We start from the raw sequence: 27408 nt of genomic DNA on the forward strand, positions 1-27408 counted from the left end.
CAATTAGGGGAGAGTTAAATTTAATCTTCACACCCGTGGCTGGGGAGATATCACAAGTCTTCTCATTTCTTCCAAAATACTTTAGTCCAATTTTCTACTCAAAACTTAAAGTTTTACTTTTGCATGTGCAATTTGGTGTTTTTGAACCAGAATGCTTAGACATATTTGGGATAGTGAATTAGTGGAGATTTTTTGTAATATAAAAAATTCACAAATGCAAAAGAATAGCAAAAGAAACCTTAAAGGATAATTGAGGTACATGGTAAACTAATGTTGATCTTACAGGTGTGTGTGTGTGTGTGTGTGTGTGTGTGTGTGTGTGTGTGTGTGTGTGTGTGTTCAGGTTGTGCAGTAGACTTTACCTGAAGACCTTCCTCTAACAGCTGGGCTCTCCCTGCCACTTTGGGGTCTCCTTTCTGCCAAGGGCCTTCCTCCCACTTTGGGGCTCAAGGCTACCTCCTGCCATAATGGCTGTGGGCTTAGAAGCACCCCACCAGGTTCCCCGGGGCCATTTTGTGCTTTGCTTTAGGACCTTCCAGTCAGGCTCTTTGTCCCTGGACTGGATGGGGTTACAGGAGATTCTCCTTTGCCAGTTTATCCTTCGTATATAGGGGTTCAGAGAAGGGGTGTGTGGCTGGGTTTCTCTGAGTCATTAGCATGGCTGCCATCTTCCCATAACCCCCATTTGGTCTTGAGCACTTACGGCTCCAAACCTCCAACCCAGCATCCCATTTCAAAGGTTGCAGCCAACCATTCACATAGACATTTCCTCTCTCATCTGAACTACACCGTCCTCCCTCTTACTTCTAATAGGGTCACCATTCCCAACCAGAAGTTGGGAGATGGCAGTCAGGCTGAGCTGAACTCCAGTTTGGCCCCAAAGGAAAAAAGCAAGGTAACTTTTGCCCAGCATGCGCCCATCTATAGAATAAAAAACTCCCCGGGTACCTGGTCCATTCCACAGCAGCCCTGTCAAGTGTCAAGGGCCCTGGGCTGGAGCCGCTGAATCGTGACTATGCCTCACAGCAGCCTCATTTTAAACAAAGGACCTCAGCTCCATAGAGCTTCAATGAGGCCCTGGGCCACCCAGCAGTCCCAGGGTTTGACTCTGGGCCTGTCCGAGCCTCCTTGATTAAAGAGTGGGCCATGTGCTTGTTTTCCTCCTTTCCATCCTATGTCCTCCTGCCATTGTAAAGGCAACCACCATGCTACAAACCCTGACCCAGGGCTGTTGTGAGGCTTAAATGAATTAATGAATGAAAAGCACTTGGCAAACCTTGAAGTGCTAGTTTTCTTCCTCCTCCTCGTGGTCTAGTCTTGAGCTCTCCAGCCTGATGGTCACTTCATTTCCTGAGCTTTTGCCTCTATTGCTACTGAGCTCAAACAATGTTGATGTAGAGTGCTAGAGGGATGCGGGGGTAAACGTTTAACAACCAGGCTCTCCAGAAGACAAGACAGTCTATGTACTTACACTTTTCAGTTAATCTTTCTCATTGACACATTAGTCTACAGAATTTACAGAACAAGAAATCAAGTTCTGGTTTGTATCAATTGCTGATTTCGGAGGTGTAAACACTCACAGTGAGAATCTAACAGTCACCTATCTCAGATGGGCTAGAACTGGCTCCGACACACCCTCAGGATGCTCTGAGTAATTTCCCATCAGTCTTTTGGGCCCTGTAGCTCAGCCCAAGTTCTGTCTCCTACAAGGGGCCTCTGCTGAATCATTCAGCTGTTGCTAAAGTATGTCCTCCCTCCCCCATTACTCTGTATATAGTCATCGATATACAAATTATTTCCCCAAAGAAGAAATGGAGCTTTAGGAGAGCAGAACTGAATCAGTGCTCTATTTCAAAGACCTCCAGTCCAAATTCCCATCTTTGTTGATCATAGCATCTGTCCACTTAGAAGGGAGTCCATATTCTAGTAACTGAACCTGGAGGGGGCACCAGATATCATCGAATGCCTCTCTAACATTACACAAAACCCTTTACAACCTACTGGAAAATGGGCAACCAGCTTTGGTGTGAAGACTGTTGGAGAGTGGTCAGGCCAATACACGGACTTCTGAAGCATCCCATTTCACTTTTGGCTACCTCTTATTGTTAGCAAATCTGTCCTCACATTAAACCTAAATTTAGGGTTTATAACCTTTGATGTAAAAACTGCTCATCTGCTCTCATTATTGTATATTAAGAATCTTTCTCAACATTTGTGCGAATTCCCCACATACACATCCAATACGACAGAGATAATGTACTGATTTGCAGGTATATTTATGAAACAAAGGTTGTTGATTTCTCTCCACAACGTCCTTTATTTCTTACTTGGTTCATTCTTCCCCAGTCATAAATGTGAAAGATTGTTCCTGCTGTGACCGTGAAAATGTGAATTTTCAAGACTGTGAATTGCCAAAACTGTAAAGATAATTTTAGTGTCTTGAATTAAATAAAAAACAAGTGGTCGCCATGGGAAAAATTCCCAAATATGAAAATACCCAAGTCAGCTGGGTTTTTATGGAGATTTTAATTAATAAAAATGAAGGAATTAAGGGAAGGGAGAGATACAGAGTAAGAGGAAATAATAGGAAAGGACCTAGGCCAAATGGCCTAGGCCTGAGCTTTAAGAGAGACTAGTCAGTCTTTTATCCACTCACCACAAGATTTGTCCCAAGCAAAACTCCAACTAAGTTCAGAGAATCAGCTCCTCCACACTAACTCCAAAACTCCAACTACTCCAAACTCCCTGAACTGGTTCAGACAGCTCCTTTTAAAGATAAATTTCTCTTATGTCACCTCCCCTAAATTTTCACATCTACCAATCACAGACTTTCCCCACAGGATTGATCATTCTTAGTTCACATCTCTCTTTAGTCCTCACCTTCTCTGATTAGATTATATCTTCTGAGTATTTCACATCTCTTTGCTAAACTTGCCCCTTGCAAGTTGCCTGACCTTTTAGTGATTAATTTAACCTTTATAGGTACTTAGCACCCTTTTGTATTAGATCTAAAAATAGACCTAGCTTAAGGTTCTAGCTTCACTATAAGTATGAGTTAAGTACCGTCATTGTTCAATCAGGAGTTTACAACTTTATCTTCCCCTAAAGTATGCCTAAGTCTAGGTGGAGTAATGTAAAGTTCCCAAGACATTCCTGATCAAGTACCTTCATTTGTTACAATAAGGGAATAGCCTTAACCAAATCTTCTAAGGTAGAGTCTGTTTTAAGATTCACACTGCCATTCTTAAAAAAAAAAAAAGATTTGATTTTTAGGTTGTGTGTCTATTTGAAATCTTCATCTGACATAGAACAGGAAATCCTGTTCTCTACCTGTTGTCAGCCAAAGCGCTTTCTACTTTTCCTAGCAGTTCTTGCCAAATCAGGAGCCCTTCCTTAAATACTTTCTTTGGATTGAGCAGAGTAGCACTACTTCTCCGGATTTATAAGATTTTCCCATCAAAGTGGAAATATAATAGGTCTGCTCTTCCCTTGCACTTAATTCCTACATTTGGAAGCAAGAATCTCTCTAAAAAGGGCCTCTGGTCCATCTGGACCAGGGAGGGGAAGAAGAGAAAGCCCGTATACAAAATGAACATGGGAAAATCATGTTTCAGAAAGATTTCCTTTCCACCCAACTTGGGCCTTGGGAGAGTGGGAACAAGCTACAAACCTCCGAGGTTGCTCTCTTAGAACAATTCATGCGGGCAGTGACAGCTCTAGACATAGTTTCTGTTTGCCGGCCTTTAATGATTAAAAAGGGGGATGGCTGAATCTTGTCTGCTAGTTTCCTTTGATTCCTTGGGCTCCTAAGGTTGTGACTGCTTCTTTCATTGCCAGAACTACACCTTAGAATCTCTGAGCATGAAAAGGATTAAATGGGAGGAGGGCCATAGGATTTGAATGTTCATTTCCTCTATCACTATACAGAGCAGCGTCATGAGGAAGGATACAAACATTTATTTAGTGCCGGGGACTGTGCCAAACCCTTTACAAAAATCACCTCATTCAATCCTCACAACAGCTCCGGAAGGTACATGGTGTTACTATCCATCTTTTATGGATGAGGAAACTGAAGCAAGTTAAGAGACTTGCCCAGAATCACGAAGCCAGGAAGTATCTGAGGCCAAATTTGAAATCAGATCTTCTTTAGCTCTGTGCCCTGTGGTATCCTGGCACCTGCCTCTAATGAGGGGATATGCATGCTTTATTTGAGATACAGGTGTGCAGGGCCATTTGGATCCAGGTGAACACATCTATGAAGTTATAATGTTGGAGATGTGAAGACTTTCTCAACTGTAAAATGGGAAGCAAACTTATACACTTAAAGAATGAAGACAATTGGCATAAGCACAAGTCATGTGAACCAGTGATCCAACAAGCATTTTGTTACCCATTTACTCTGTGCTAGGCCCTATGCTAAGCACTTGGGATCCAAAGAAGAAACAAAAAAGGTCTGTCCTCAAGGAGTTCATATTCTAATGGGGTAGACACCATATAAATGACTATATTCATATGAGATATAAACAAGAGTGGATAAAAGATAATCTTAGAGAGAAGGCACTAGAAGCAGGAAAGTCATCCTGTGGAGGGTAGGATTTGAGTTGTATATCAAAGGTAGTGGCCAAGGAGATTAGGAGGTGAGAGTATTCCTGGCATAGTGAAGAGCCAGTATAAAGATGGAGCTGGTGTGAGGAGCAGCAACATGGCTACTGTAACTGGACCCAAGAGAATGTGATGGGGAAGGAGAAAGGAAGACTAAGAAAATGAGAAAGGGACCAGGTCATGAAGGGGTATTAAGTGCCAAGAAACATATTTAATGATGGAGGTGAGCCACTGGGGAGGGGTAATTCAGTCAGAACTGTGCTTTAGGAAAACAGTCACTGTGGCAAGAGAATAGGGAGCTCCAACTAAAAAAAGAGGATGGCCACTGCAAGCCAAAAAAGTCCAGTCTTCTTAACATACAACAGAGCAAAGAGCCATTAAGGACTTAGTTTTCCTTTTGTAAATGAAGGCGATAGAAATTCAATAGATGTCTAAATAATGTTAGAAGAAAAAAAGAAAACCCTTAAACTAAGTAAATATAAAACATTCCAATGGTTTTATTATAAAGGATTTTTTGGTAATATTGTCATTAAAACAATTCACAACTTAGAAGCTGTGTTAATAGCAGGCCTGCTTTGCCACAATTGTGCCAGCATTTAATTTTGTCACTTTTCAGTATCTTTTGCTGATTTCATGGCTGTGGTAGGGCAGCCATCAAATTTGCCTCCTGAGGGAAAGCAGCAAGCAGCCCAGATGTTTGGAGAACTCCATTAAAATGTAAATGGGAAATCTAAGGAAATAAATAAAAATTGCATACAATAGAGATAATGCTAATTGGTGGTTCTCTGAGTGGACATGCAGGCTGGCAGGGATCATTCAAGTCAACAGACACTACTCTAAGGAAATCTGTTTCTATCTGTTTTGAGAATCAGAGATTTTGAACTTCTTTTCATGTGCCGTTGTTGCTGTTTCTTCTTTTGAAAGCCACCCATTCACATATTAATACTTGCTTATTGCAGAATGGCTCACACTGTTATGGACTTGTCAGTTCCTTATTGATCTCTCGTGTCAGACTTCTGTGAGAAGGCTATGGGTGGGAAAAGAGCTCTGTCCAGAGATGGCTGTGATGCAAAAGCAGAAGGCATCAGAAAAACCTATTGTCAAACGTGAATGCACTTGTTTATACATCTGAATTCTTCAACTTGTTTTTAAAAACAAAGACATTTTTAAAGGTAGTATACTTGCTATTAAAGATTGGTGGAGATCACACGTGCCCTACTACCTTGTGCAATTAGGCAGTCAATGTGTATTGTAGTGAAGACCCCAAACACCACAAAATCTTATGGCTAATAACAACTTAGCCTCTTTGATGTTCCAGCACTGAACAAATGGCAGGTTGCTGTGATCCTTTCCCATCATTATTATATCTCCATAGTTCAAATCCACAGACATTATAGATTTGGGGTCAGAAGAAACCTGGGAAGTCACTGAGTTCAGCCCTCTCACTTGCTTGGGCTTAGAGGCAGTGACTTGCCTATAGTTAAAACATTCAGAAATGTTTGTGACAGGATTTGAACTAAAGTCTTCCTGATTCCAAGTCCAGCACACGGACGGCCATGATTATTGTATTGCAGTGGCAGAGAGAAAGGGGGCTGTATTGTTCATTTTAGCCATGAGTAGTGTTGCTGTAGACTGTGGTTCCATTAGAAGTGAACATAAGCAGGCATGAGTAACCCTTATGGGCAGCCTTCCTATGTCTCAGTTCTCCAAAGCCAACCAAAAGATGAGTGTTCTGTGGGCCCTCAGGGTCGATGATGAAGTAGACTTGAAAGTCTCTGTATCCCCTCCTCTGAAACATAACAACTGCAAACCAAGGCCAGGGACTGACCAGTTGCGAACTCAGCATATTTATGCATTTTTGGTCACTTACATAGAAACCCATCAGCTCAGGAGAGACACATTTCCTTGGGGATCAACTCATCCTTCTCACTGCCATGGCACCTAAGATACGAATCACAATAAAGTGGATTCGGATTGCAGAATCTTTTTCTTCTGTATTTATTCTCTGACCCTGTCTCAAAAGGGTTCAGCAAGTGGGAAAGCCTTTCCCATGTTAAATTGCAAGGTGTCCTTTCTGGCTGAATATTTTTTCATATTTATTATTTTAATATATTTCTCCCCCTCAAATATGAACTCTCTATTAGTCAAGCATGATGTATAATATAGTCAGTTATATCTGAAGGCTTTCCCATATTCATTTTGATCAAAGGCTTATTCTCCAGCATGAATTGTTTTGTAAGTTTTCTTCATTATAGAAAAGCTTTCCTACCTTCATTATATAAATAAGATTTTCTCAAAGGATTAGAGATTCACAGTTGGAAGGGACCTTAGAGGCCAATGAGTTGAAATCTCCCATTTTATAGATGAGGAAACTAAGGCTAAGGGATTAAGTAATTTGCCCAGTGTCAAACAGATGGTAAATCTCTGAGGCTGAATTTGAAATCATGTCTTCCCAACTCCAAGGGCAGCACTTTATCCACTAGCTGCATTCTCAGCATTCTCCCCTGTGTGAATTCTCACGTTTGAGAAAAGTTTTTCCACATTCCTAACACTCAAAAGATTTCTCTCAAATATTAATTCTGATGGTCAATAAAGTGGGCCTGTCAAGTGAAGGCTTTCTCCATAATTACAACTAATGGGTTTCTTTCCAGTATAGTTCTCTGTAGCCTCTGATGTTCATTAAGCTGATATTTGTAGTGGATTATTTCCCCACACTAATTGCCCTTAAAGAGTTCCTGCCTAGAAAGAATTCTCTGGTGTACAATAAATGACAGAGTTTCCAAATTCATTGTACTCAAAATGTTTCTCTCCTGTATGAATTTTCTGATGCTTAAGAAATTATGACCTTTCACTAAAGTTTTTCCTACATTCATTACACTCAAAAGATTTCCTTCCACTGTGCGTTCTCTGATGTACACTAAGCTGAGATTTGTTGTAGTAGGCTTTTCCACATTCATTACACTCAAAGGGTTTCTCTCCTGTATGAATTCGCTGATGTGAAATAAGGGATGACTTCCAGCTAAAGTTTTTCCAACAATCAGTACATTCAAAGGGTTTCTCCCCAGTATGGGTTCTCTGGTGTTTAATAAGCGATGACCTCTGGTTGAAGTTTTTTCCACATTCTGCACACTCAAAGGGTTTCTCTCCAGTATGAATTCTCTGATGTGAAATAAGTGATGACCTTAAGCTGAAGTTTTTCCCACATTCTGCACACTCGAAAGGCTTCTCTCCAGTATGAATTCTCTGATGTTCAATAAAGTGAGATTTGTTGTAGAAGGCTTTCCTGCATTCAATGCACTCAAAGGATTTCTTTCCAGTATGAATTCTCTGGTGCTGGATAAGGGATGACCTTACAGTGAAATTTTTTCCACATTCAATACACTCAAAGGGTTTCTCCCCAGTATGAATTCTCTGATGTTCAGTCAGTTGAGATCTTCTGTAGAAGGCTTTCCTACATTCATTACACACAAAGTTTTTCTCCCCAGTATGAATTCTCTGGTGTAAAATGAGTTGAGATTTGTCATAGAAGGCTTTCTCACATTCACTACAAGCAAAGGCTTTTTTTCCAGTATGAATACTCAGATGAGAAGTAAGTGATGATCTTTGGCTAAAGTTTTTCCCACATTCATTACACTCAAAGGGCTTTTCTCCAGTGTGGATTCTCTGATGGGAAATAAGAGATGACCTCTGGCTAAAGTTTTTCCCACATTCACTACATTCAAAGGGCTTTTCCCCAGTATGGATTCTCTGATGTGAAATAAGTGATGATTTCAGGCTAAAGTTCTTCCCACATTCCTTACATTGAAAAGGTTTCTCTCCTGTATGAATTCTCTGGTGCACAGTAAGCTGAGATTTGTTGTAGAAGGCTTTCCCACATTCATTACATTCAAAGGGTTTATTGCCAGTGTGAATTCTCTGGTGTGAAATAAGGGATGACCTTTGGCTGAAGTTTTTCCCACATTCATTACATTCAAAGAGTTTCTGTTCAATATAAATTTTGTGATGTGAACTCAGTTTACAGTCCCACTGAAAGGCTTTGTCATTCTCATCAGAATTAAAGGATTCTTTCCCCATGTGTGCTTTCTCATGTAGAAGAAAAGTTTTCCCTGATTCATTAAGAAGATGGAGTTTCTTTTGAGGATGAATTTTCTGACAATCATTAGGGCTTCTTGATGTTTGACTAAAGGCTTTCTCACTTTCTTTAAATTTACAGGGTTTCTCATCTGTATGAATCATTTTCTGTAAAAGAAAACAGGAATTATTACTGAAGGCTTTCTAGCATTCATTACACTCAGTTTCTCTTCTAGTACATATTCTCTAATTCTAATTCTAGTTTTCTCTAATAGAAAGGAATGCTCTTTTCACTTAAGGTTTTCTCTTATCTGTAAGTCTATGAAATGCAGTATGGGTTGGCTGTTAAGTGAAGGAATTTCTGTATATTTGTTGGTCTTACAAAATATCTTCCTAAGGACAGTCTATTACAGCTAAAAACTGTTTGTAGTTGTGGCCACATATTTCCTATTTACAATGACTAACCCCAGGCTGCAACTTCTCCCAAAAGTACTGCCTTTGACACATTCACCTTTTTACAAGTATTTTATGGAGAGATTCTAACCCATATCTCCTAGTTCCCCTGATGCTGCTTCCCTAAACTTAAATTACATTTCCAGTTTCTCTGACCATTTTGCTATCCCTAAGACCAACCTCCTGTTGTCTCTCCTGGAAGGATGATCTCAGGTGAATGGCCTGATGCACAGCTGGGTCCTTGATGTCATGTTGCTGTTCCTGGCAAAGGGACCCTGAAGAAAACCAAGAAGTCAAAATTCAATTTTGTCTGATTCAGGAAAAAGGGAACTGTTTAACACTTCAAGCTCAAGACTGTTCCATCAAGTAGAATGAGGAATCATTTGCAGAGCACAGAGCATCACTACAGGGACACTGAAACCACTGTGAGGTTCCTTGAGAATGAGTAACAAAGAACAAAGAATCATCCAAACTGAGTGGATGATGTTCAAATTCCCTGAAGGCACTCATAGTCAGACTAGTGAGTTTGCTGACATGCTGACGTGCCCATTTTTTAATTGTTTGCTCGAAGTGTGAAGATTCTACCCAAGGACAGGAGACTGGGAAATAAAGCTGGTACAGGAGCAAAGGGCATCGATAATCCTTGAAAGTTCTCAGCTCATTCAAGGACTCCCCCCAGGAAATGTCTTCAAGCTATGAGCAGAGAGCCCAGCAGAGACACCGAGAAGATTCTGGGGCAGAGGAACCATCTCTTTGGAGGCAGTCATTCCAACCCAAGGCTGCCTTCAAGAGCACTCTGGTTCCAGGGTTCCATCCCCTCCATATCTACCTAACTGTACTACTACAGGGATCACAGTTCTCCTTCTCTCCCATAAGAAAAACAGGAAGAACTGTCAAGTGTTTGGGGGAAATTCAGGTAAACTCTGTCTCCAGCATTTCCTGGATATCCTAGGTTAGTAACCTGCCAAAAAGGAAATAGAGTTAGGCTCAGAAGTACTATTTCTTAAAGTATTGATGTCTCTGGTTTTTAAGTTGCCTTTACTTCTGAATTTCTTGGAGGAGTAACTGGCTTCTATTCAGCTCTTCAAGGCTTGCAAAAGACTTCAGGAATGTTATCTGAGTTGGTCTTCAGGGAGGCTTTGTGAGGTGCTCTTACTATACCTATTCTGCAGAGGATCATGCCAAGTGCTTTTCAAACGTCATCTAGTTTATTCATTACCCTATAAAGGAGAATGAAGGAAAGCAGGACTTTTGCAAAAGAGGCTAAAGGAAGGGGTTGGCAAAAGAGTCTGGTCACATGCCCAGAACTAAAAGAGCTGTTCCAGAATCTGGGGAAGGGATCAAACCAGACACCGAAGGCAGCTGGAGATCTGTTGTTCCTGTCCTGCCTGGGAAGCAGAGAGGTAACTTCCTGTTGGCTGATTCTGTCTAAGCCTGAAGAGGTGACTTACCTATTCCCTGAAAGCTGGCGGTTCCTATGTGCCAGCTATCTGGAGATTCCTGAGATCCTGTCCATCCCTGTCTCCAATTTCCATCTCCCTGTGATCCTGTAAACTCTTATGTCCCTGGCTGTGTGTGTGAGACAGCTGCCAAGACCCAGAGAAACCTGCTAGTGAGAACAGGCCAGCCATCTTGGCCTTTGGCCTCTGGCCTACACGGGTGAACTTATCTAAGTCTGAGCTATCTTATCTGGATAACTGTTTAACTTGTCTATCAGCAATCTGAGGACCAGTTGAGCTCACATTAGATAGTTAGTAAGGGTTTGGTATAGGGAGACAGTGTAGAAACATGTAGCCAAAAGATCTATGCAGATGGTTTCACGAGGGCCCGTAGAGGGAATCTGGGTGGAGAATCTAGATTTTAAAGCTTGGGAACATCTTTTCCCTAGTCCTCCTCCTTCTTATTTACCTGAATATATATAAACCTAAAAGAGTTTGAACTTACAAGCTGCTTCTCAGGCCTACACAGGTCTGAAGGCCTAGACTTGGAGTGATATACTGACCAGTGAAACATCAAGTCTACAACCCTGCCATCGATATCTCAGCTTATTATTCCAACCCGTGTTTGACAAATGAGGAAACCGAGACAAACAGCAGTGAGGCGACTTGTCCGGGGGCACACTGGGAGTGTGGGAGTCTGGATTTTAACCTGGAGCTTCCAGACTTCAGACCCAACACTGTGCACTGAACCCCCCTCTCCTATCCAACCACCTCATAACGAGAATGAAAAAATAAAGCAGGGAAGGGGGTACTTCACCAGAATTCCGCAGTACTCCATGGAGCCCAACAGCGTCCTGGAGACTTCTGGCCCACCGGCAGTGCTGTGGGGGAGCCCCGCCGTGTCAGGAAGACCCGAGTTCCAAAGTAGCCCCAAGGCTTCCTGGCCACTGGGTCTCTGTTTAAGAACAGCACCCACTTGCTCCTGGGCTGTGGTGGAAGTCAGCCAAGGGAACCTTCCTGCTTATTGTTATGAATGAGATTTCCCCACTTCCTCTGTTTCACAGCTACTTGCAGAACTTTTCCAGGAATCAAAGTGGAGCTCGCTGGCTGGAGATGCTGCTCTAGCTTTTCTGAAAATCCCAGCGACTGCCCTCTTCTGGGGATTCCGCAGGACACTCTAGAGGCTTCAGCATCCCAGGATGACCCCTGGAGTACCGGACACCCTCCCTTTCCTGGTGTGGCGGGGGACGGCGCCTGGAGAGGAGGCTTGGACGGGCTGAGACCTTCATTCAGACGATTTTTGACCCCAAATCCACTCCTGTTCAGTGTGTGTGTGTGTGTGTTCAGCCCCCCTTTACCCAGGTAAGGCAAAAGTGGAGTCATTCAGTGCCTCCTGTCCCCCAGGATCACAGCTTAAATGTCCTACAAGCCGAGGCTACATCCCATCAATTCTGCCTCCCTGGCCCTGGCACTGGGTGCCTCACCTACTACAGCGGTCTCCTGAGGGGTTTCCCTGCTCTAATTCATCCTCTACAGACCCCCAAAGTGGCTCCCTACTACCGTTGAGACCAAAAATAAACGTCTGTTTTTGCCCCCAAACCGAGGGTAATCTTGTAGGGATGTTTAACCAAATAGACGCCTTTTAAGCCTTTCTGACGAAAAGAGCAAAGCTGAGGAGAAAATCTGTCTTCAAAAACAGACAAGAGAAGCCTACGAAGGTAGAGAAACCACAACGGACTCGAACCCCCCAAGCACTCCAGGCTCACTGGGCCAGTTAGAAGCACTGACACCGACAGACAGCAAGTGAGGGAAGAGGAGAAGGCCATAAAAAGGACTTCTCCGGTGAAGGGGGAAATGAACGGCAGAGCAATCATCAGGAGCTCTTGGGCCCAATTACATGCCCATAAATCGGACACTCCAAGTGAACTGGATGAATGTTTACAAAAATACAGATTGCCCAGATTAGCGGAAGAGGAAATAGAATAATTAACACGACCTTAAATTGAAAGAGCTATAAACGAGCTCCCCAAGAACAAATCCCAGGGCCAGAGGGATGCCCGAGGGAATTCTCAATCCCAACCCTGTATTTATCATCCCATTTAGAAAAATATATCAAGGATCCCAACCAAATTCCTTCTATGACACAAATATGGTTTTAATACCTAAACCGGGGAGCACAAAACCAGAAAAGTCCACAGACCAACATCCTGACTGGACACTGATGCAAACATCTTTTTTTAAAACCCTTCTGCCTTAGGATCCATACTTGGTATCAGTTCCAAGGCAGAAGAGCAGGAAGGGCTCCGCCTTGCGGGTGAAGTGACTTGCCCAGGGTCACCCAGCTAGGAAGGGTCTGAAGCCAAATTAGAACCCAGGACCTCCCATTTCTCGGCCTGGTTCTCCATCCATTGAGTCACCCAGCTGCTCCCGATACAAACATCTTAAAGAAAATCTGAGCAAGAGACAACAGCAATACATCACGAAGATATACACTATACCCAGAATGCAGAGCTGGTTTAACACGAGGAAAACCTTAAGAGTAATGACTGTCCATATCAATCCATCCCAAAATTCACATCAACTGAAATGCTTTTCCTGAAAGGTCTCATCAGTTTCTAAAGGGAAACCGAGTCCACGTTGAGTCCAAGCCGAGCTTTGGTCTCCTGGAAGACCCAGTGAAGGCTGTGATTGGAGGAGCTGAAGCCCCTTCCCCTCCTCCTCCTGACCAGGGCTCTTTTAGGGCTAGGGAAATGTTCCCCGAATTTCCAGTGATGTGGCTCTCTCCAATAACTAGACTGTCACCTACACTCTGAAATCTTGCTTCTTCTCTGCCCTGCCATAAGTTTCTGAAGCTTCCTAAAGGAGGGGGGGTTTCCGAGAACCGTCATACGTGCAAATATTAATAAACCGATTAATTAGATGTTTGGAACAGCCTTGAACGCCTAAAACTCCGAGCATTAGCAACTGCACTAAAAGAGCGTTCAAAATCACTAATAATGACTGAGTAAACACAACTCTGAAGGTTTACCTCACTCAGAAAACGGGGCAGACAGAAATGGCGTCAGCGATGGCAGAATGGCCCGAGTTGCGGCTGGAGGAGTGGTGATTGGTCCCTCCCTCCATCTCCCGACTCCTGGGACCCGGGCTCCTAATGAGCCCATCTCCCAGGACCTCCTCCAGTAAAGTTTGGATCTTCACGGCCCCTCAAAAGCATCCAGAGGGACGGGGCGCTCTTCTTTTGGGGGGCTCCTGAGTTGAGGGAAGCCCTGTCTCTTGGGGGGGGTTGCATGGGCAGCCTTGTGTGAAGTCTTGTCTTTGGGTGATGTTGGCACCATCCTTTTTTATAGGATTTCTAGGGAGCCCACGGGGTGAGTCTGTGTCTCCCTTTCTTTTCTAGTCCTTCTCAGAAGAGAAAGTGTGTGTAGGAGGCCGGCTGGACCTTATCCCGTGGGTTAAGCGCTTGTTATTCAGGAGCTCTAGAAATCACTCGCCTCTGAGGGAAGTTTTGACAACAGTGCTTCCGGCCCCCAAGGCGGTCTGTAAATGCCACGTGCTTCTTTGGCGAAGTCAGTTCCGGACGGCTTTGATCCTGATGGAAACGAAGCATCAGATTCTGCTAAGAGCCGCCACGGCAGGACTTCTGGCCCCGTATTGTCTGTGAGCGATCAATTCTCGAGGCAGGAAACCCGGTAGCTGAGCAGGGACTCCACATGGCGCCATTCTCTCATCGGGCTTCCTGGTGCCAGACGGAGCTCGCAGGAGCAGGAAGAGTGTGTCCCAGTCCAAGCGCGGAGACAACCCGGTGTGGCTTCTGTCACACCTGCGTCGCTCCGCCTGCTTCGGCTCTGCCGGAGCGCTGCAGCCCGAGAACCCTGCCGGTCTTCTAAGGGGACACGCGCAGGCGCGGAGGAGCCTTTCTGCCTGGGGCCCAACCCCAGACGCACGAACTATGGAGGGGGCAGGAATGCTGCGCAGCGCCTGAATTTCAGGGCGCCCCCTGGGGGGGCCCTTTCCGGAGGCAGCCCGGGAAGGGGAGGATGGAGGCGGGTGTCAGCTCGGGAGAGCGGCTCGGCAGCCCCAGCCCGCCCGCTGCTGCTCTAAAGGAAGGCGGGGAAGGGGAGGGAACAGCCTCCCAGCTGCCCTCGGGTGGAGCCTGCCTGCAGGAGCTCCAGAGCCATTTCCTAGGAGGAAGCCCAAAGGCTCCTCCGCTGCCTGAGCAAAAGGCCCCAAATCACGGAGGGGGGCACCGGAAGCCGGCCACGCCCCCAAAGCCGCCCCACCTGGCCCGCTGCCTCCCAAAGAGGCTCCCGGGAGGTCCCGTCTGGGCTCCTTGTGTGGGAGGCCGCGGCCGGGCCACTTCGGGGACAGGCCCGCGAGGTCGAGGCGGCTGCTGGCTCCTTCAAGGAGAGGAACCTTCCCAGGAGGCCGGAGAGCCGGATACCTGGCTCGCCACGGGCCCTCTGCGGCCTCCAAGCCTCGCGGCTCCCGCGGGTCCTTGGGCTGACCCTCCCCGGCTGGCCCGGGGGCTTCTCGGCCCTCACCTGGCTGGGGGTCGCTGGGGGCCTCCCCCTTCTCCGGGCCGGAGAGCACGTCTGGCTTCATCACGGGCAGCCCTGGGGGTGGGGAGAGAAATGAGGCCGTTCTGGGCCCGAACGCCGTCCGGGAATCCCGTGTGGGTCCCGCTCCCCACGGAGAAGAGGCCCCCAGAGGCCTCGGTCCCTGCCCCAGGAGAGGGTCTCCTCCTGCCCACCCAGGCCGGAGGGGCGGGACTTCCGGCTGCTGGGCTCCGCCCACCCCCACCCCCTCCTGGCAGAGCCCGGCCTCACCCAGGGCCACGAGGTGCTCGAAGGTCTCCAGCATCACCTCGCGGTAGAGGCTCCTCTGCGCGGGGCCCAGGCGGCGCCACTCGTCCCACGTGAAGAGCACCGCCACGTCCCGGAACGTCAGCGACTCCTGCAAGGCCAGACGCGTCCTGAGCGGGGCTCCCCTCCCGGTGCCCCAGTCCAGGCTGCGCACGGGGTGACGCCAGACCGGAACCGGGAAGGGAGGGCTGGGGGCACCCCGGAGGCCAGCATGGAGGCAGCGCCGGCCCAGGGCACAACCCGAGTCACAGGAACCCGGAGCCGTCTGGGGGAAGAAACGCTTATAGTGCGGCTGCTGGGGGCGGAGGCAGGTGGGAGCTCCATTTTACAGAGGAGGAAACGGAGGCGGACCGCAGTGTTGTGACTGCCCAGGAGGAAGGAGAAGAGCCGGGAGCCTCGAATGCCGAGCGCAGGCTCTTTGCTTGGCTAGGGAAGGGGCAGCAATAGAAGGGCTTTGAGCCCAGGAGAGCCCAAATGCCCATCCCAGGCTCCCCGACCCGACGTCCAGCCTCCAGCCTCGGCCATTCCATCCATATCCCCGAGCTCCCAGGCCCTGGATTCAAGCCTTGCCCTGGACATCGCTGCTCTGGGCAGCCATTCGGAGCCTGCGCTGTGGCTCTGGGCTCCGCCCTCTCGCGAGCCTCCAGTCCCCGGGGGGAGGGGCTCCGGTGAGCAGCCCAAGGAGGGGGAGGGGAGAGCCTGAACTCACCTGGGGCCCTGCGGTCCTGGGCGCGGGCGGCCTCGTTTCCTCCATGCTCCCTCCTGCGGTCTGAGTCCAGAGAAGGCTGCAGAGAGCAGAGGAGAGGCGGGAGGAGGCGCTGACCACTGGGCAGCCAAGCCCTGAACCAGCCTCCCTTCTCCCGGGCTCCACGTCCCCTCTCCAGGCCTCTGTGCCTCCCCCTCCCCCGGCGCAGGGGCCAGGCTAGGGGGCTCACAGGGGAGGAGCTTCCAGTGCTCCCCCTTCAGCTGTGCTTGACCAGCTCGAGGGCTCCCAAGCCAGGGAGGTCCCTTGACTTCCCCTCTAGCCAAAGGACACGGAGGTGGGAGGGTGTTCCAGATGTAGGGCATGGCACGGGCAAAGGCAGGGTGGTGGGAGATGGGGGGGGGCACCCGGGCTTGCTGGGAGAGGGGGTCCCGGTGCTCACAGGAGGGTAAACTGAGAACCAAGAGAACGGGGAGGGTCTGAGTGGATATTGATAAGATAATATTGATCAGCCACTCCGATCCTGCCAACAGCCCAGGGAAGAGGGGAGGGCACTCGGAGGCCAGCGGGGGTGCGGGGACGGGAACGGGATTCCACCGTGGGGTCTGCATCTGGGCACAACTCGAACCCAGGTCTCCCAACTCCAGCTCTGAGCTGTGGCTCTCCCTCCAAAACAAGGGAGCCAGGGGAGGTGGTGGAGAGGAGGCGCAACGTGCGTGTAGGCAAGTCCCGCCCCCTCGGGAAACCCCTTCCCAGAAAACACCGGGCTCACCCCTGGCCCCACCCGCACTCACCACTTCCTGCTCCCAGGACCCCCGCGGCCTCTAAGGCTGTAGCTCAGACCAAGCAAGCTGCAGCACGCATGCGCATTCCTCCTTCTCCTGTCTTTGGGCTCCTGCCCCCACTAAGGGACAGCAGCGCTGGGAGCGCCTAACTACCCTACCCAGAATGCATGCGGCCACGCGAACCCACATAGGAAGTGCAGTCTAGTCTCAGGGTGATGACGCCAGGGCGGAGGTCAAGGAAAACTGCAGGGCCGCCACTCTGCGCTGCTTGTGCACTAGTTTACCTTCTGGCCCTGCCGCTCCCTACGTGAAACGGGCTCGAGGTCGGAAGATCGAACGGGCGGGATCGCCCTCCTCCTGGGACTACGACTCCCAGGCTGCATCGGTCTATGTGACCGCTGCAAGGAATCCTGGGAAATGGAGTTCTTAGTTCTGTCCGGCTCATTTTAGGAATGGCAGTGCCCCCCGGTGAGGCGCGGATTCGCTTCGTGAACCATGATTGGTATCTTTCCTGGAACCCAGTTTTCTCCTCTTCCACCACCACCAGGTAGAAAGGAGAGCGGTCCTTTGCGGACCTGCACTCCGTCCGAGGAGGCCCAGTGCAACCTTCGGGGTCACCGGAGTCTCCGTCTCCTGCCTCTGGGGGCGGGGCATATGTGGTAGCTCCAACCCAACTGGACTCCCGAGGCGCCCCCCTCCCTCCCTCCCGGTTCTCTGAAGGCCGCGTCCCTACGGGGGCGGGGCGGTACTTTAGACCGATAACGGAGCCTGGGGGAGGGTCGGTCTCCTGCGTTCTCTTCCCCTATTAGAGCATCCCTCTGCCCGGGACCTGGATGGGTCCTGGGTGGTGCGGCTTTCCCAGGGGTGCCAGGGGCCTTCGAGCTCCTTGTTTTCCCTCCTTTGCTCAAAGCGGGGGCCCAGCGCCTCCATGTCCTGGGCGTAACAAAGGGCCCGAGATCCTCAGAGACCCCCCAGCCATGGCTCCGGGTGGGCCGCAGCCTCTCTCCCAGTTTCTGCGAAGGGAGAGCCTTTGGGGGTGGCCGTGCTCCAGCATCTGATGGAGAGACAGGAGTCCCCAACCCCCCTTGCCCAGGGCGGCACTACAGCCCCCCCCCAGGTGCATCCTCTGTGGAACCCCCCCATAGGCAGGCCTTCCCCACCCATCCTTCCCTTCCCAAATCCAGCCTCCTCCCAAGTATCCAAGTGGCTCCTCCCCGGGCTGCTCTTAGCCAGGATCCCGAGAGGACCCTCTGTTTGCTCTTCAAGGGCCTTCCTAACTTCTGTGCCCGCCCCATCCAAGCCCCCTGCCCTTCTCCCCTAGCACCCGGAACCACCCAGGCACATTAGGCCTTGCCTCTGAGGTAGGAGGAGAGAAGGCCATTCCACGATGCCAGTGCCCAGGCTGGGCTGCGACTCCCTGGGGAAGAGAAGATCCTTGGGAGTTCTCTGGGCATCCTTTTGTACAAGTCCTGTCTTTTCTTCACCAGTGCTTAGAAGTCTTCTCTTTTGTTCAATGACCACACTTCTCCCTACACCAATAGTCAGTTTTGCTGGAAGTCGATTCTTGGTGGTAGACCCAGCTCCCTTGCTTTCTGGAATATCCTATTCCATGAATATCCTATTTCATGCCTTCCGGCCCTTCAGTGTGAATGCAGCCAGGTCCTGTGTTATCCTAACTGGTTCCATGGTATCTGAATGGTTTCTTCTTAGCATTTTGTAGTATCTCTTCCTTGTGCTGGTAGTTCTTGAATTTGGGTATAACATTCCTGGGTTGTGTGAATCTGAAAAACTGCTCAGACTCTACCTTAGAACATTTGGTTAAGGCTATTCCCTTATTGTAACAAATGAAGGTACTTGATCAGGAATGTCTTGGGAGACAGTGCCTTAGGGGAAGATAAAGTTGTAAACTCCTGATGGAACAATGAAAAGTCCCCAACTCATACTTATAGTAAAGCTAGAACCTTAAGCTAGGTGGTCTATTTTTAGATCTAATACAAAAGGGTGCTAAGTACCTATAAAGGTTAAATTAATCACTAAAAGGTCAAGCAACTTCCAAAAGGTGAGCTTAGCAAAAGAGGTGTGAAGTTTTAGTCTACCCAGAGAAGGTGAGAACTAAAGAATGGTGTGAACTAAGAATGGGCAATCCTAGGGAAAAGCGTCTACTATGATTGGTAGATGTGAAAATTTAGGGGAGGTGACACAAGACTTTAAAAGGAAGGGGAGTTTGAAATTGAGAGTAGTTCAGCTTTGGAGGCTGAATTGGAGGTCAGGAATCAGAGGAGGCTCTCTGAACTTAGTTGGAGTTTAGAGTTAGTTGGAGGAGCTGGGTCTCTCAACTCAGTTCAGGAGTTGAGGATTTCAGTGAAGGACTGGAGTTTTGCTTGGGACAAATCTTGTGGTAAGTGATAAAAGACTGACTAGTCTCTCTTAAGGCTCAGGTCTGGGCCCTTCATACTATTTCCTCTTACACACTCTCTCTCTCTCCCTTCCTTTCATTTGTATTAATTAAAATCTCCATAAAACCCAGCTAACTTGGGTATTTTCATATTTGGGAATTTTTCCCATGGCGACCACTTATGTTTTGATTAAAATCAAGACACTAAAATTATCTTTACAGTTTTGGCAAATTCACAGTCTTGAAACCCACATTTTTCGCAGTTACAGTTGTCCATTGGGGATTAAATGCAGAGGGTGATCTGTGGATTCTTTCAATCTCTACTTTGCCCTCTTGTTCAAGAATGTCAGGGCAGTTTTCTTGGGTAATTTCCTGTAGAATGGTGTCCAGTATTTTTCTTTTGCCATGGTTTTCTGGTAGTCCAATAATTCTTAAATTGTCTCTTCTGAATCTATTTTCCATGTCTTTAGTTTTATCAGTGAGGTGTTTCATATTTTCCGCATTTTTTTCATCTTTTGATTTTGTTCAATAGACTCTTGCTTCCTTGTGAAGTCAATTTGTAGCAGTCCAGCCCATAGGTATTATGAAGAGACAAGTATTGTGAATGAGCACATGGCCATTCTGCGCATGGCAATGAACTCTCGTGGCTGAAGTTAGGGCGAGAAACCTGGCTTCCCTTTGTCTCACTCACCTGAGGATAAAAACTCCACCTTCAACTTGTCGTAATTTGCAATTACCCAATGGCAATACACTATGTAACTCATCTATATGTATTGAGGCATCATGTAACTTATCAATATGTATTGAGTTCATTTGCGTATCAAAAAGACAATAAATTGGGAAGCGTGGTCAGCTCCTCCTTCTTCTTGGACGAGAGCTTACAGGTTTGCTGCTCTGTATTTCTACCTTTCTCTATCCTCTCTATCTTTACCTGAGGCCTGGCCTTTGGCCAGGTGTCTCTCTCTTTTCCAATGCTAATACCTAGCATTCTCTAATACCTTCAGTCTCTATTCATTCTCCCAGCTGAGCTATATCATCCTCTGACCAGTGCAGTGTTAAATGGGGATCTCTGGGCGGAATACAGCCTTTCAGTGACGTCCATTGATCGGAGCATGGCTGCGGCTCCAAAATATTAATAATAATTGATTACTGACTCATTATTAACATCTCAAAGGTTAGCTCCTTCACGCCCTTCGTGGAATCCAAAACTTCTATCCTATTTCTATTTTCCTAACATAAAGCTTCTCACAGGTGAGAAGTTGTTGGATTCTAATTTTTAAAGTTTAGAAAACTAAATTTCATCCCTGGTTTTTTGGTCATCCATTTCCTTCTGGTCTGTTTTTCTTTGTCGGTAATCATTCACTTTCTTTGCCTTGTTTTCAGGCTGGTCAATTCTGGCTTTCAAGACACTATTTTCTTGTTTTAGTTCATGTGCCTCTGTTTCCAGATGACTTATTTTGCTTTTTAAATTCTTTTCCCAATTGTCTTCAGCCTCTCTTTTTGAAAAATTTTATTTAATTAGAAGATTTAGAATATTTTTCCATGGTTACAAGACTCATGTTTTTTCCCTCCCCTTCTCCCCCACCCCCTTCCTGTATCTGATGCATAATTCCACTGGGTTTAACATGTGTCACTGATCAAGACCTATTAATGAGCCTTTCTTAATTGTTTTTTGAACTGTGTTTTGAGTTCTTCCAAAGCCTGTGTCCATTTCACTAAAGTTTCTGCATTTTTGCTTGGTGTTCCTTGGTCTCCCTCTGTTCCATTTGCTCTTTGTTCATTATCTGGATAGAAGCTGTTGACTGTAATTTCTTTTTTCTTTTTCTGTTGTTTACATATTTTTTCCATCTTTTCCCCTGTCATTGTCTGTAATCTTGCTCCTCTGTTTATTTGCTGGATCTGTGGGTTTGGACCATTCTGTCCTGAAGGGGCTTCTTTGTTCTGCTGACTGCTGACTGACTAGATTAGACTGTTGGAGTATTAATGAGCCCTGAAGTCAGATCTTCCCCAGCTTGCAGCAGAAGCTGAAGGTGTGAAGCAGAAGGGAGCTGTGTTTCCTGCTCTGTTATCAAGGTATTTGTCCCCATTTCAGCCTTTGCCCTGGGATCTTAGTCAGCTGGATTCTTACCACAGCTGTCAGTATAGTCAGTGGGTAAGGGGTATTGGAGATTGAGCTTCCTTGCCCTCTGAAGATTTATCTGCCCATTTGATAGACTAGAATAAGCTGGAGTAGAGATGATCTGTGGAGCTTGATGTACCCTGAGGCCAAAACCTTGAGAAGTAGAGGCCCAAGATGGAGAGTAGTGGCTGTGACTAGACTGCCCTTTCCTTGGAGCCTCTCCTCCAACTGCCTCTCTGCCAGCTCAGGTCAGAGTCCTGAGCCTGGTCCAACTGTAGCAGCATGGCACTCCCTTTGAGCTGAAGCCCTTGCCCTGAGATTCCTGTGACCCCCAGTGACTTAGCACAGTAGGTAGGGGAGGGGTCCTGGGACCTTCCTTCTTCCTTTTCCTTAAACCTGAGAATTCAGACTTCTTGGCATACCTTTTAAGTTGAATTGAGCAGGAGGGTCCCCCGGCTCTGTCCTGTTGTTAGATTTGGTTTTCTGTTCCCTTGAAGCACTTTGTTTTTGATTGGTTTGGAAGGACAGAGGACTCAGCTTTTGCTGCTTCTAAGCAGCCATCTTGACTCCTCCCCCCATGGTCTGTTTTTGAGAGAACCATGTGGGCACCAACAAAGGTGGAAGCCAAGATGGTGGACATGCCCCAAACTCACAAGACTTGCTACAAGAAATCCATGCAACAGCCTCTGTAATATTATAGGGAAATGTTGTTGATTGAAGAACAGGGGATACTGAAGGTTTTGTAACAGGGAATGGAGGGGTTGCAGGGGCAGAGGGAATATGGCTGCCAGTGAGGTAAAAGGAGAGAGATGCCCCGTGCCCAAGAGGCTGTCTTTGAAAATTAGGGTTCCCAGAAATGGGCCAACTGTGATAGCCTGAGGGGACACCTTCTCTATGGATTGATATGAAAGATACCCCAGAGCAGGTAAGCATGGACCCTCCTGAGGGACAAGCCTCCCCCAGACCAAGGTCACCCAGCAGGGGTCCAATAAGGACCATTTATGGTTGAATGGCTGTCCTGAGGTTCAGCTCCCTCTATGTCCCCTGAAATGACACTCCTCTTATCTGACTGCGGTTATTTAAATAAAGACGAATTTAATAACAAGTTTGGATTGGAAAGATGGAATCAGGATTTCCCTAGATTGGGTTTGAGTCTCTCTCAGCTTTTGAGCTGAGGCCAGTCCTCACAGGCTGGTGAAGGGTTTCTTTTCTTCCTGTGTATGCTAATCTGTGCTAGTTTTCTTAAATTCACAGTCTTAGCAGTAGACAGCAAGAGGAAGAAAAGTTCTGACCTTCATAGCTGGTTGGGCCTGTCTTGTCAGGCTGACACCCCTAAAGACCGGCCTTATAGTTCAAACCGCTCCTCTTAAATCCTTTTGTTCGATGACATGATCATAGGAATCCAGGTAGAGCATACAGTTGGGAAAAATCAGGAATAGAGACTCTTGTCCCAATACAGAGAGAGAGACTCCTTCCAGGGCCAGGAAGAGAGACTCAGGAGACCAACTGCCACTCCCAGTTGCCCCTCCCCCACCAGCTGTCATTCTTGTCAATATCTTCTCTATAACATTCCAACTGCCGTTGGTTCCACCTGAGTGGCAGAAAGTCCAAAAATTACTTCAGTTTTCCTTTCTACACTTCCCAAAACCACACCAGAAAGACAACGGCTCCCTGGACATTTGGTCAGGAAGTGAGCATTTATAAATTGATTACTATGTATCAGTCAACCCATAAGAATTGATTAAATGTTTAACAAATCCATACTACAGATATAGGAGAAAGGCAAAAACTCAGTCACTCTCCTCAAGGAGCTCCTGTTCTAATGGGTGAAACAATCTTTATTCGTACAAGAGCTCTAGAATATAACTGGAAGATAATCCCAGAGGGAAGGCACTAGGAAAGGTCTTCTGCAGAAGGCTTAGTTTGATGGAAGTTAGAGATGGGGGGAAGGAGAGCATCCTAGGATAATACATGGAGCATAATGTGGGGGGCATCATGAGTTGGACCATCATCTGAGTAGAGGGGAGTCAAGGAGACAAAGGAAGGGGCCAAAAGCCAAGAAGCTATGTGGTCAAAGCCAAGCTTCTAAAAAAAGACCAAGTCCCCAAAGACAATTATACTGAGGCGTAAACTTGTTTCGCATGGTTACAGACATGAGGATCTGAACCCTTGGAGCATTCTGAATTGAGAGAAGAGAGAAGGTGTAAAAATTAAATTATATCTCTACTAATAAAAATATTATATTTTATGAGGTTTATTAAGGATTATTAGAAATCAAGGATACAAATTTTAAAAACCACGTGCCCAGGGCTGATTAGCCAATTCAGAATACCTGCGCTTAGCTTACTTACTACATCATTGCAATGGAATAGAAGAGAGAGAGGTAGACATTACTGCCAATTAAATACCAATTGTGATCTCACCAACCTGGGGACTCAGGTGAGATTAGGGAATTCTGGGAAATACCAAGAACTTTTGGGGATTGAAGTCTAGGGTTCACAAAAAATTTTTTTTACATTTTTTTACTTTTTTTTTTTACCATTTTTACTGACCCCCCTGAGGCCCAAGGAAGACTAGTCTCTCCGATGGGTCTTGTAAACATACTAGCTATGAAATTACAATAATTTGGGGATAAAAGGAAAAGAGAACAAAATCAATGATTTCTAGACACACTGACAAAAAGCCAATTGGCATAAAAGTATACATACAAAAAAAGCAAATGCATTCAACCCCCACACAGTTCAAATCACCACATCTGGATCTTCTGGTACAGCGTGTTGTCTGTGGAGGCATCTTCAACAACCACATGCCCATGGCTGATTAGCCAATTCAATCATCCTCTACAGAAAACTACATATTAAGGACCAAATTGTGTGGTAATGAATTATTAAAAGGATAGCCTGATAACCGAAAGAACTGCTAGTGATATTATGAGATAAGGAAAGTTAGGAATGATAGCTATTAAAAAGATAGCTTGTAAGGGGTAGCTGGGTGGCTCAGTGGATTGAGAGCCAGGCCTAGAGACAGGAAGTCCTGGGTTCAAATTTGGCCTTAGACACTTCCCAGCTGTGTGACCCTGGGCAAGTCACTTGACCCCCATTGCCTAGCCTTACCACTCTTCTGCCTTGGAGCCAATACACAACAATGACTCCAAGACAGAAGGTGAGGGTTTTTAAAAAAATAAACACAACTCAGACACTTCCCAGCTGTGTGACCCTGGGCAAGTCACTTGACCCCCATTGCCTAACCCTTACCACTCTTCTGCCTTACCTCCATCTTGGAGTCAATACTGTATTGACTCCAAGACAGAAGGAAAGAGTTAAAAAAAAAAAGATAGCTTGTAACAGAGAAGATCAGAATGGAAGTCAGTTTGTATTATGGTATTTTACATGGTAATTTGATTTGCCAGACCTGAATGAGATACAAGCACCATAAGGGCAGAGATAATGTATGTTTTAAATTGTGTGTCTTTTCCCATTGCCTAGGGCAATGCTTTTCACCTAGGAAGAACCTAATAAATATCTGAATTGAAATATAAATAGAAAAATAAAGATATCATATGGAACTAATAAGTCTATGGACTATGGAACTAATCTCATTAAATAGCTATGAGTGAGCTGTAAACTATACAGTTAGTTCTTTATTTTCCCTTTTACTTGTCTTTTTGTTTGATTTGTCCAGATTTAAGAAAGGAACATTAAAGTGTCCTATTATTATTGCTATTTTCTCACCTTTTTGCAATTCAGTTAACTTTTCATTTATGAATTTAGATGCTATGCTACTTGTTGCAGATAACTTCATATTGACATCGTCTAATTGTTCATGATTCCTTTAAGTATTTGTTTCCTACTTTATTCCTTTTGATATTTTAACTTTCTATTTTTGGTTTGTCCAATGGCATGATCATGGACAGGAAGTGGTTCAGTGGCTAGAGCTCTGTGCCTAGAGTAAGAAAGACCTAAGTTCAAATCTGGATTCAGACACATACTAGCTGTGTGACCCTCGGCAAGTAACTTAACCCTGTTTGCCTCAATTTCCTCATTTGTAAAATGAGCTGGAGAAGGAAACAGCTAACCACTGCAATATCTTTGCCAAGAAAACCCCAAGTGGGATCATGAAGAGCAGACAGGATTGAAACAACTAAACAATAACAATGGCATGATTCCTGCTTTTTTTAGTCTTCATAGGATGTACAATAAGTTTTGTTTTGGTTTCTCATTTTTATTTTTGAAGTCTTTATTTTGTACATATGTTTGCTGCATATATAAGATTGTTTGAGATTGTTTAATTTTGTTTTTTTATCCATTTTCTCACTGTGGGAAATTTTCTTGCATTGATTGACTCTAGACCTGTATAGCTGAGAAAACGGACCTATTGCTTTGAGACCAAATTGAATGCTTAACTAAGAACCTGGGTTATGCTAAGCAGAAGCCCAGTCAGATTTGAAGATTAATGCAGGAACATTTTTCCTGTTATACTTCTCAAGTAACCCAGGTGTCTTACCTGGAGTGCCTTCTTGCTGGCCAGTCAGCTGCTGTTTCCTCAGGCCTTTGAGGGAATGCCATTAAATGTTTATTGACACATTATGTATTGTATATCTGACTTCAACCCTCCTCCAGTAAGGAAACTTTCCCTGGGGAGGGCTTGATGCTCTCATCTTTGTATTCCTAAGCAACCATCAGTTTTGCAAATAGCTGGTGTTTTATCAAGGTTTGCTTAATTTGATCCAAGGGATAGTGCTGGAGCCTGGGAACTGGAACTGCTTGTACTGAATCCATATCTTTGTTTACAGCTCCTCTGTTTCTCAGTCAACCCTTCATTAATAAAGAAATCATCCATTCTTTTTCTTACTTCACAACATGTGAGAATTCCTTATTCCATCTCCAAGATATTATCTTTGTCTATTAGTGAGGGACCATCTCTGTCCATTTCCCACCATTTCACCTCTGCTTGCTCTCTCTGTACATTTCTCTTCTGCAGGGCTCTGTTTCACCTCTGCACCCTCTCTTGCCTATTTCACCCCTCAGCCATTTTTGTCCATTTCTCCTCTGCAGAGCTCTGTCCATTTTACTTTTATAGTCTCTCTTGTCTATTTCACATCTTGCCTATTTCACCTCTTCATTCTCCCTTGTCCATTTCACCTTTGCAGGGCTTTGTCCATTTCACCTCTTCTCCATCCCTCCAGTCCTCTACTCTGACACTGCCCCTATCCTAGTGCCCTTTCCCCTCACACTTGGACAGAGGACTGCAGTAGCTGCAGGGGTCTGCCTTCCCCAAGTCTCTCCCTCCTCCAATTCATCCTTCTTCAGTGATTTTCCTAAAGGAGGAGTCTCATCATGTCACCCCCTGCTCATTGGTTCCCTTTCACTTCCAGGATCAGGATTGACCCACCCGGGCTTCTCACATGGGACTCCCCACCTGGCCTTTCTCAGGCCAGTAACTGGCGTTGGGCTGTTCAACAAGACCCTCCTCTCTCAGCCCTGAGCACGCTTTCCCCCGCTGCTCTGGCTCGTGCTCCCCTTGGCCCTCCCCGCTCTTCTTCAGGAGGCCCTTCCTGGCTCCTTCCCTGCTGGCACCTCTCCTCTGCTGATCATACCCACCCACATCTTGTTTGTGCCCAGTTGTTTGCTTGACTGTTTCCCTATCAGGTGAGCTTCTTGAGGGCGGGACCTTCAAGCCTCTTTGTATCCCCAGCTCTGGCATGGTGCCAGGCACACCGCAATCACATCATAAGTGCTGGCCGAGAGACTGAATTTCTGAGTTCTCCAGCGGGAAGATGACATCTAGCCAGTGGAGGCAGGAGGCACAGATGACAGAAAAGAACCTCGCTGCGTCCCTGTTCTTTATGTTCGGGGCCCAGAGCGGCTGGCTTCCCCCTGCAGGAGGGCTTCATGATGCAAGCCTCAGCTCCGGCCCCTGCCCAGCTCCCCTGTGTGGTCCCAGGAAAATTCAGTCAGACACAGCCCCAAACAAGGTCAT

At 46.4% G+C, this 27408-nt stretch overlaps 2 protein-coding genes across 11 annotated transcripts in view; one reads left to right on the forward strand and one right to left on the reverse strand.

Annotated features, from left to right (window-relative positions):
* Positions 1 to 5075: 5075 nt before the first annotated feature.
* Positions 5076 to 17207, reverse strand: LOC100023137 (zinc finger protein OZF-like). Of its 5 annotated transcripts, none has more exons than XM_056825717.1 (6): positions 17103 to 17207; positions 16137 to 16212; positions 15392 to 15518; positions 15107 to 15178; positions 9307 to 9401; positions 5076 to 8841 (listed from the first exon to the last, which is right to left on the reverse strand). In XM_056825717.1, the coding sequence occupies exons 2-6, from the start codon at positions 16179 to 16181 to the stop codon at positions 7441 to 7443; spliced, it is 1740 nt and encodes a 579-aa protein (XP_056681695.1). In that variant the 5' UTR covers positions 16182 to 16212; positions 17103 to 17207; the 3' UTR covers positions 5076 to 7440. The 5 variants fall into 5 exon arrangements, with proteins under 5 accessions (XP_056681695.1, XP_056681693.1, XP_056681694.1 ...); XM_056825715.1 differs by lacking the exon at positions 17103 to 17207 and adding an exon at positions 16925 to 17022; XM_056825716.1 differs by lacking the exon at positions 17103 to 17207 and adding an exon at positions 16573 to 16879.
* A 40-nt stretch (positions 17208 to 17247) lies between these two features.
* LOC100619978 (zinc finger protein OZF-like) overlaps positions 17248 to 27408 on the forward strand; it is a 29111-nt gene continuing 18950 nt past the window's right edge. Inside the window, exon 1 of one of the 6 annotated variants that reach the window (XM_007505723.3) lies at positions 17248 to 17383. In XM_007505723.3, the coding sequence (XP_007505785.3) occupies positions 17368 to 17383 (16 nt within the window). In that variant the 5' untranslated portion in view covers positions 17248 to 17367. Of the gene's footprint in view, positions 17463 to 17541; positions 27404 to 27408 lie in introns of those variants that run through there. The other 5 variants (XM_056825711.1, XM_056825713.1, XM_056825709.1 and 2 more) reach the window with 5 other exon arrangements.

This window comes from Monodelphis domestica, chromosome 4, assembly GCF_027887165.1.
Source record: "Monodelphis domestica isolate mMonDom1 chromosome 4, mMonDom1.pri, whole genome shotgun sequence".
Taxonomy (NCBI): Eukaryota; Metazoa; Chordata; class Mammalia; order Didelphimorphia; family Didelphidae; genus Monodelphis; species Monodelphis domestica.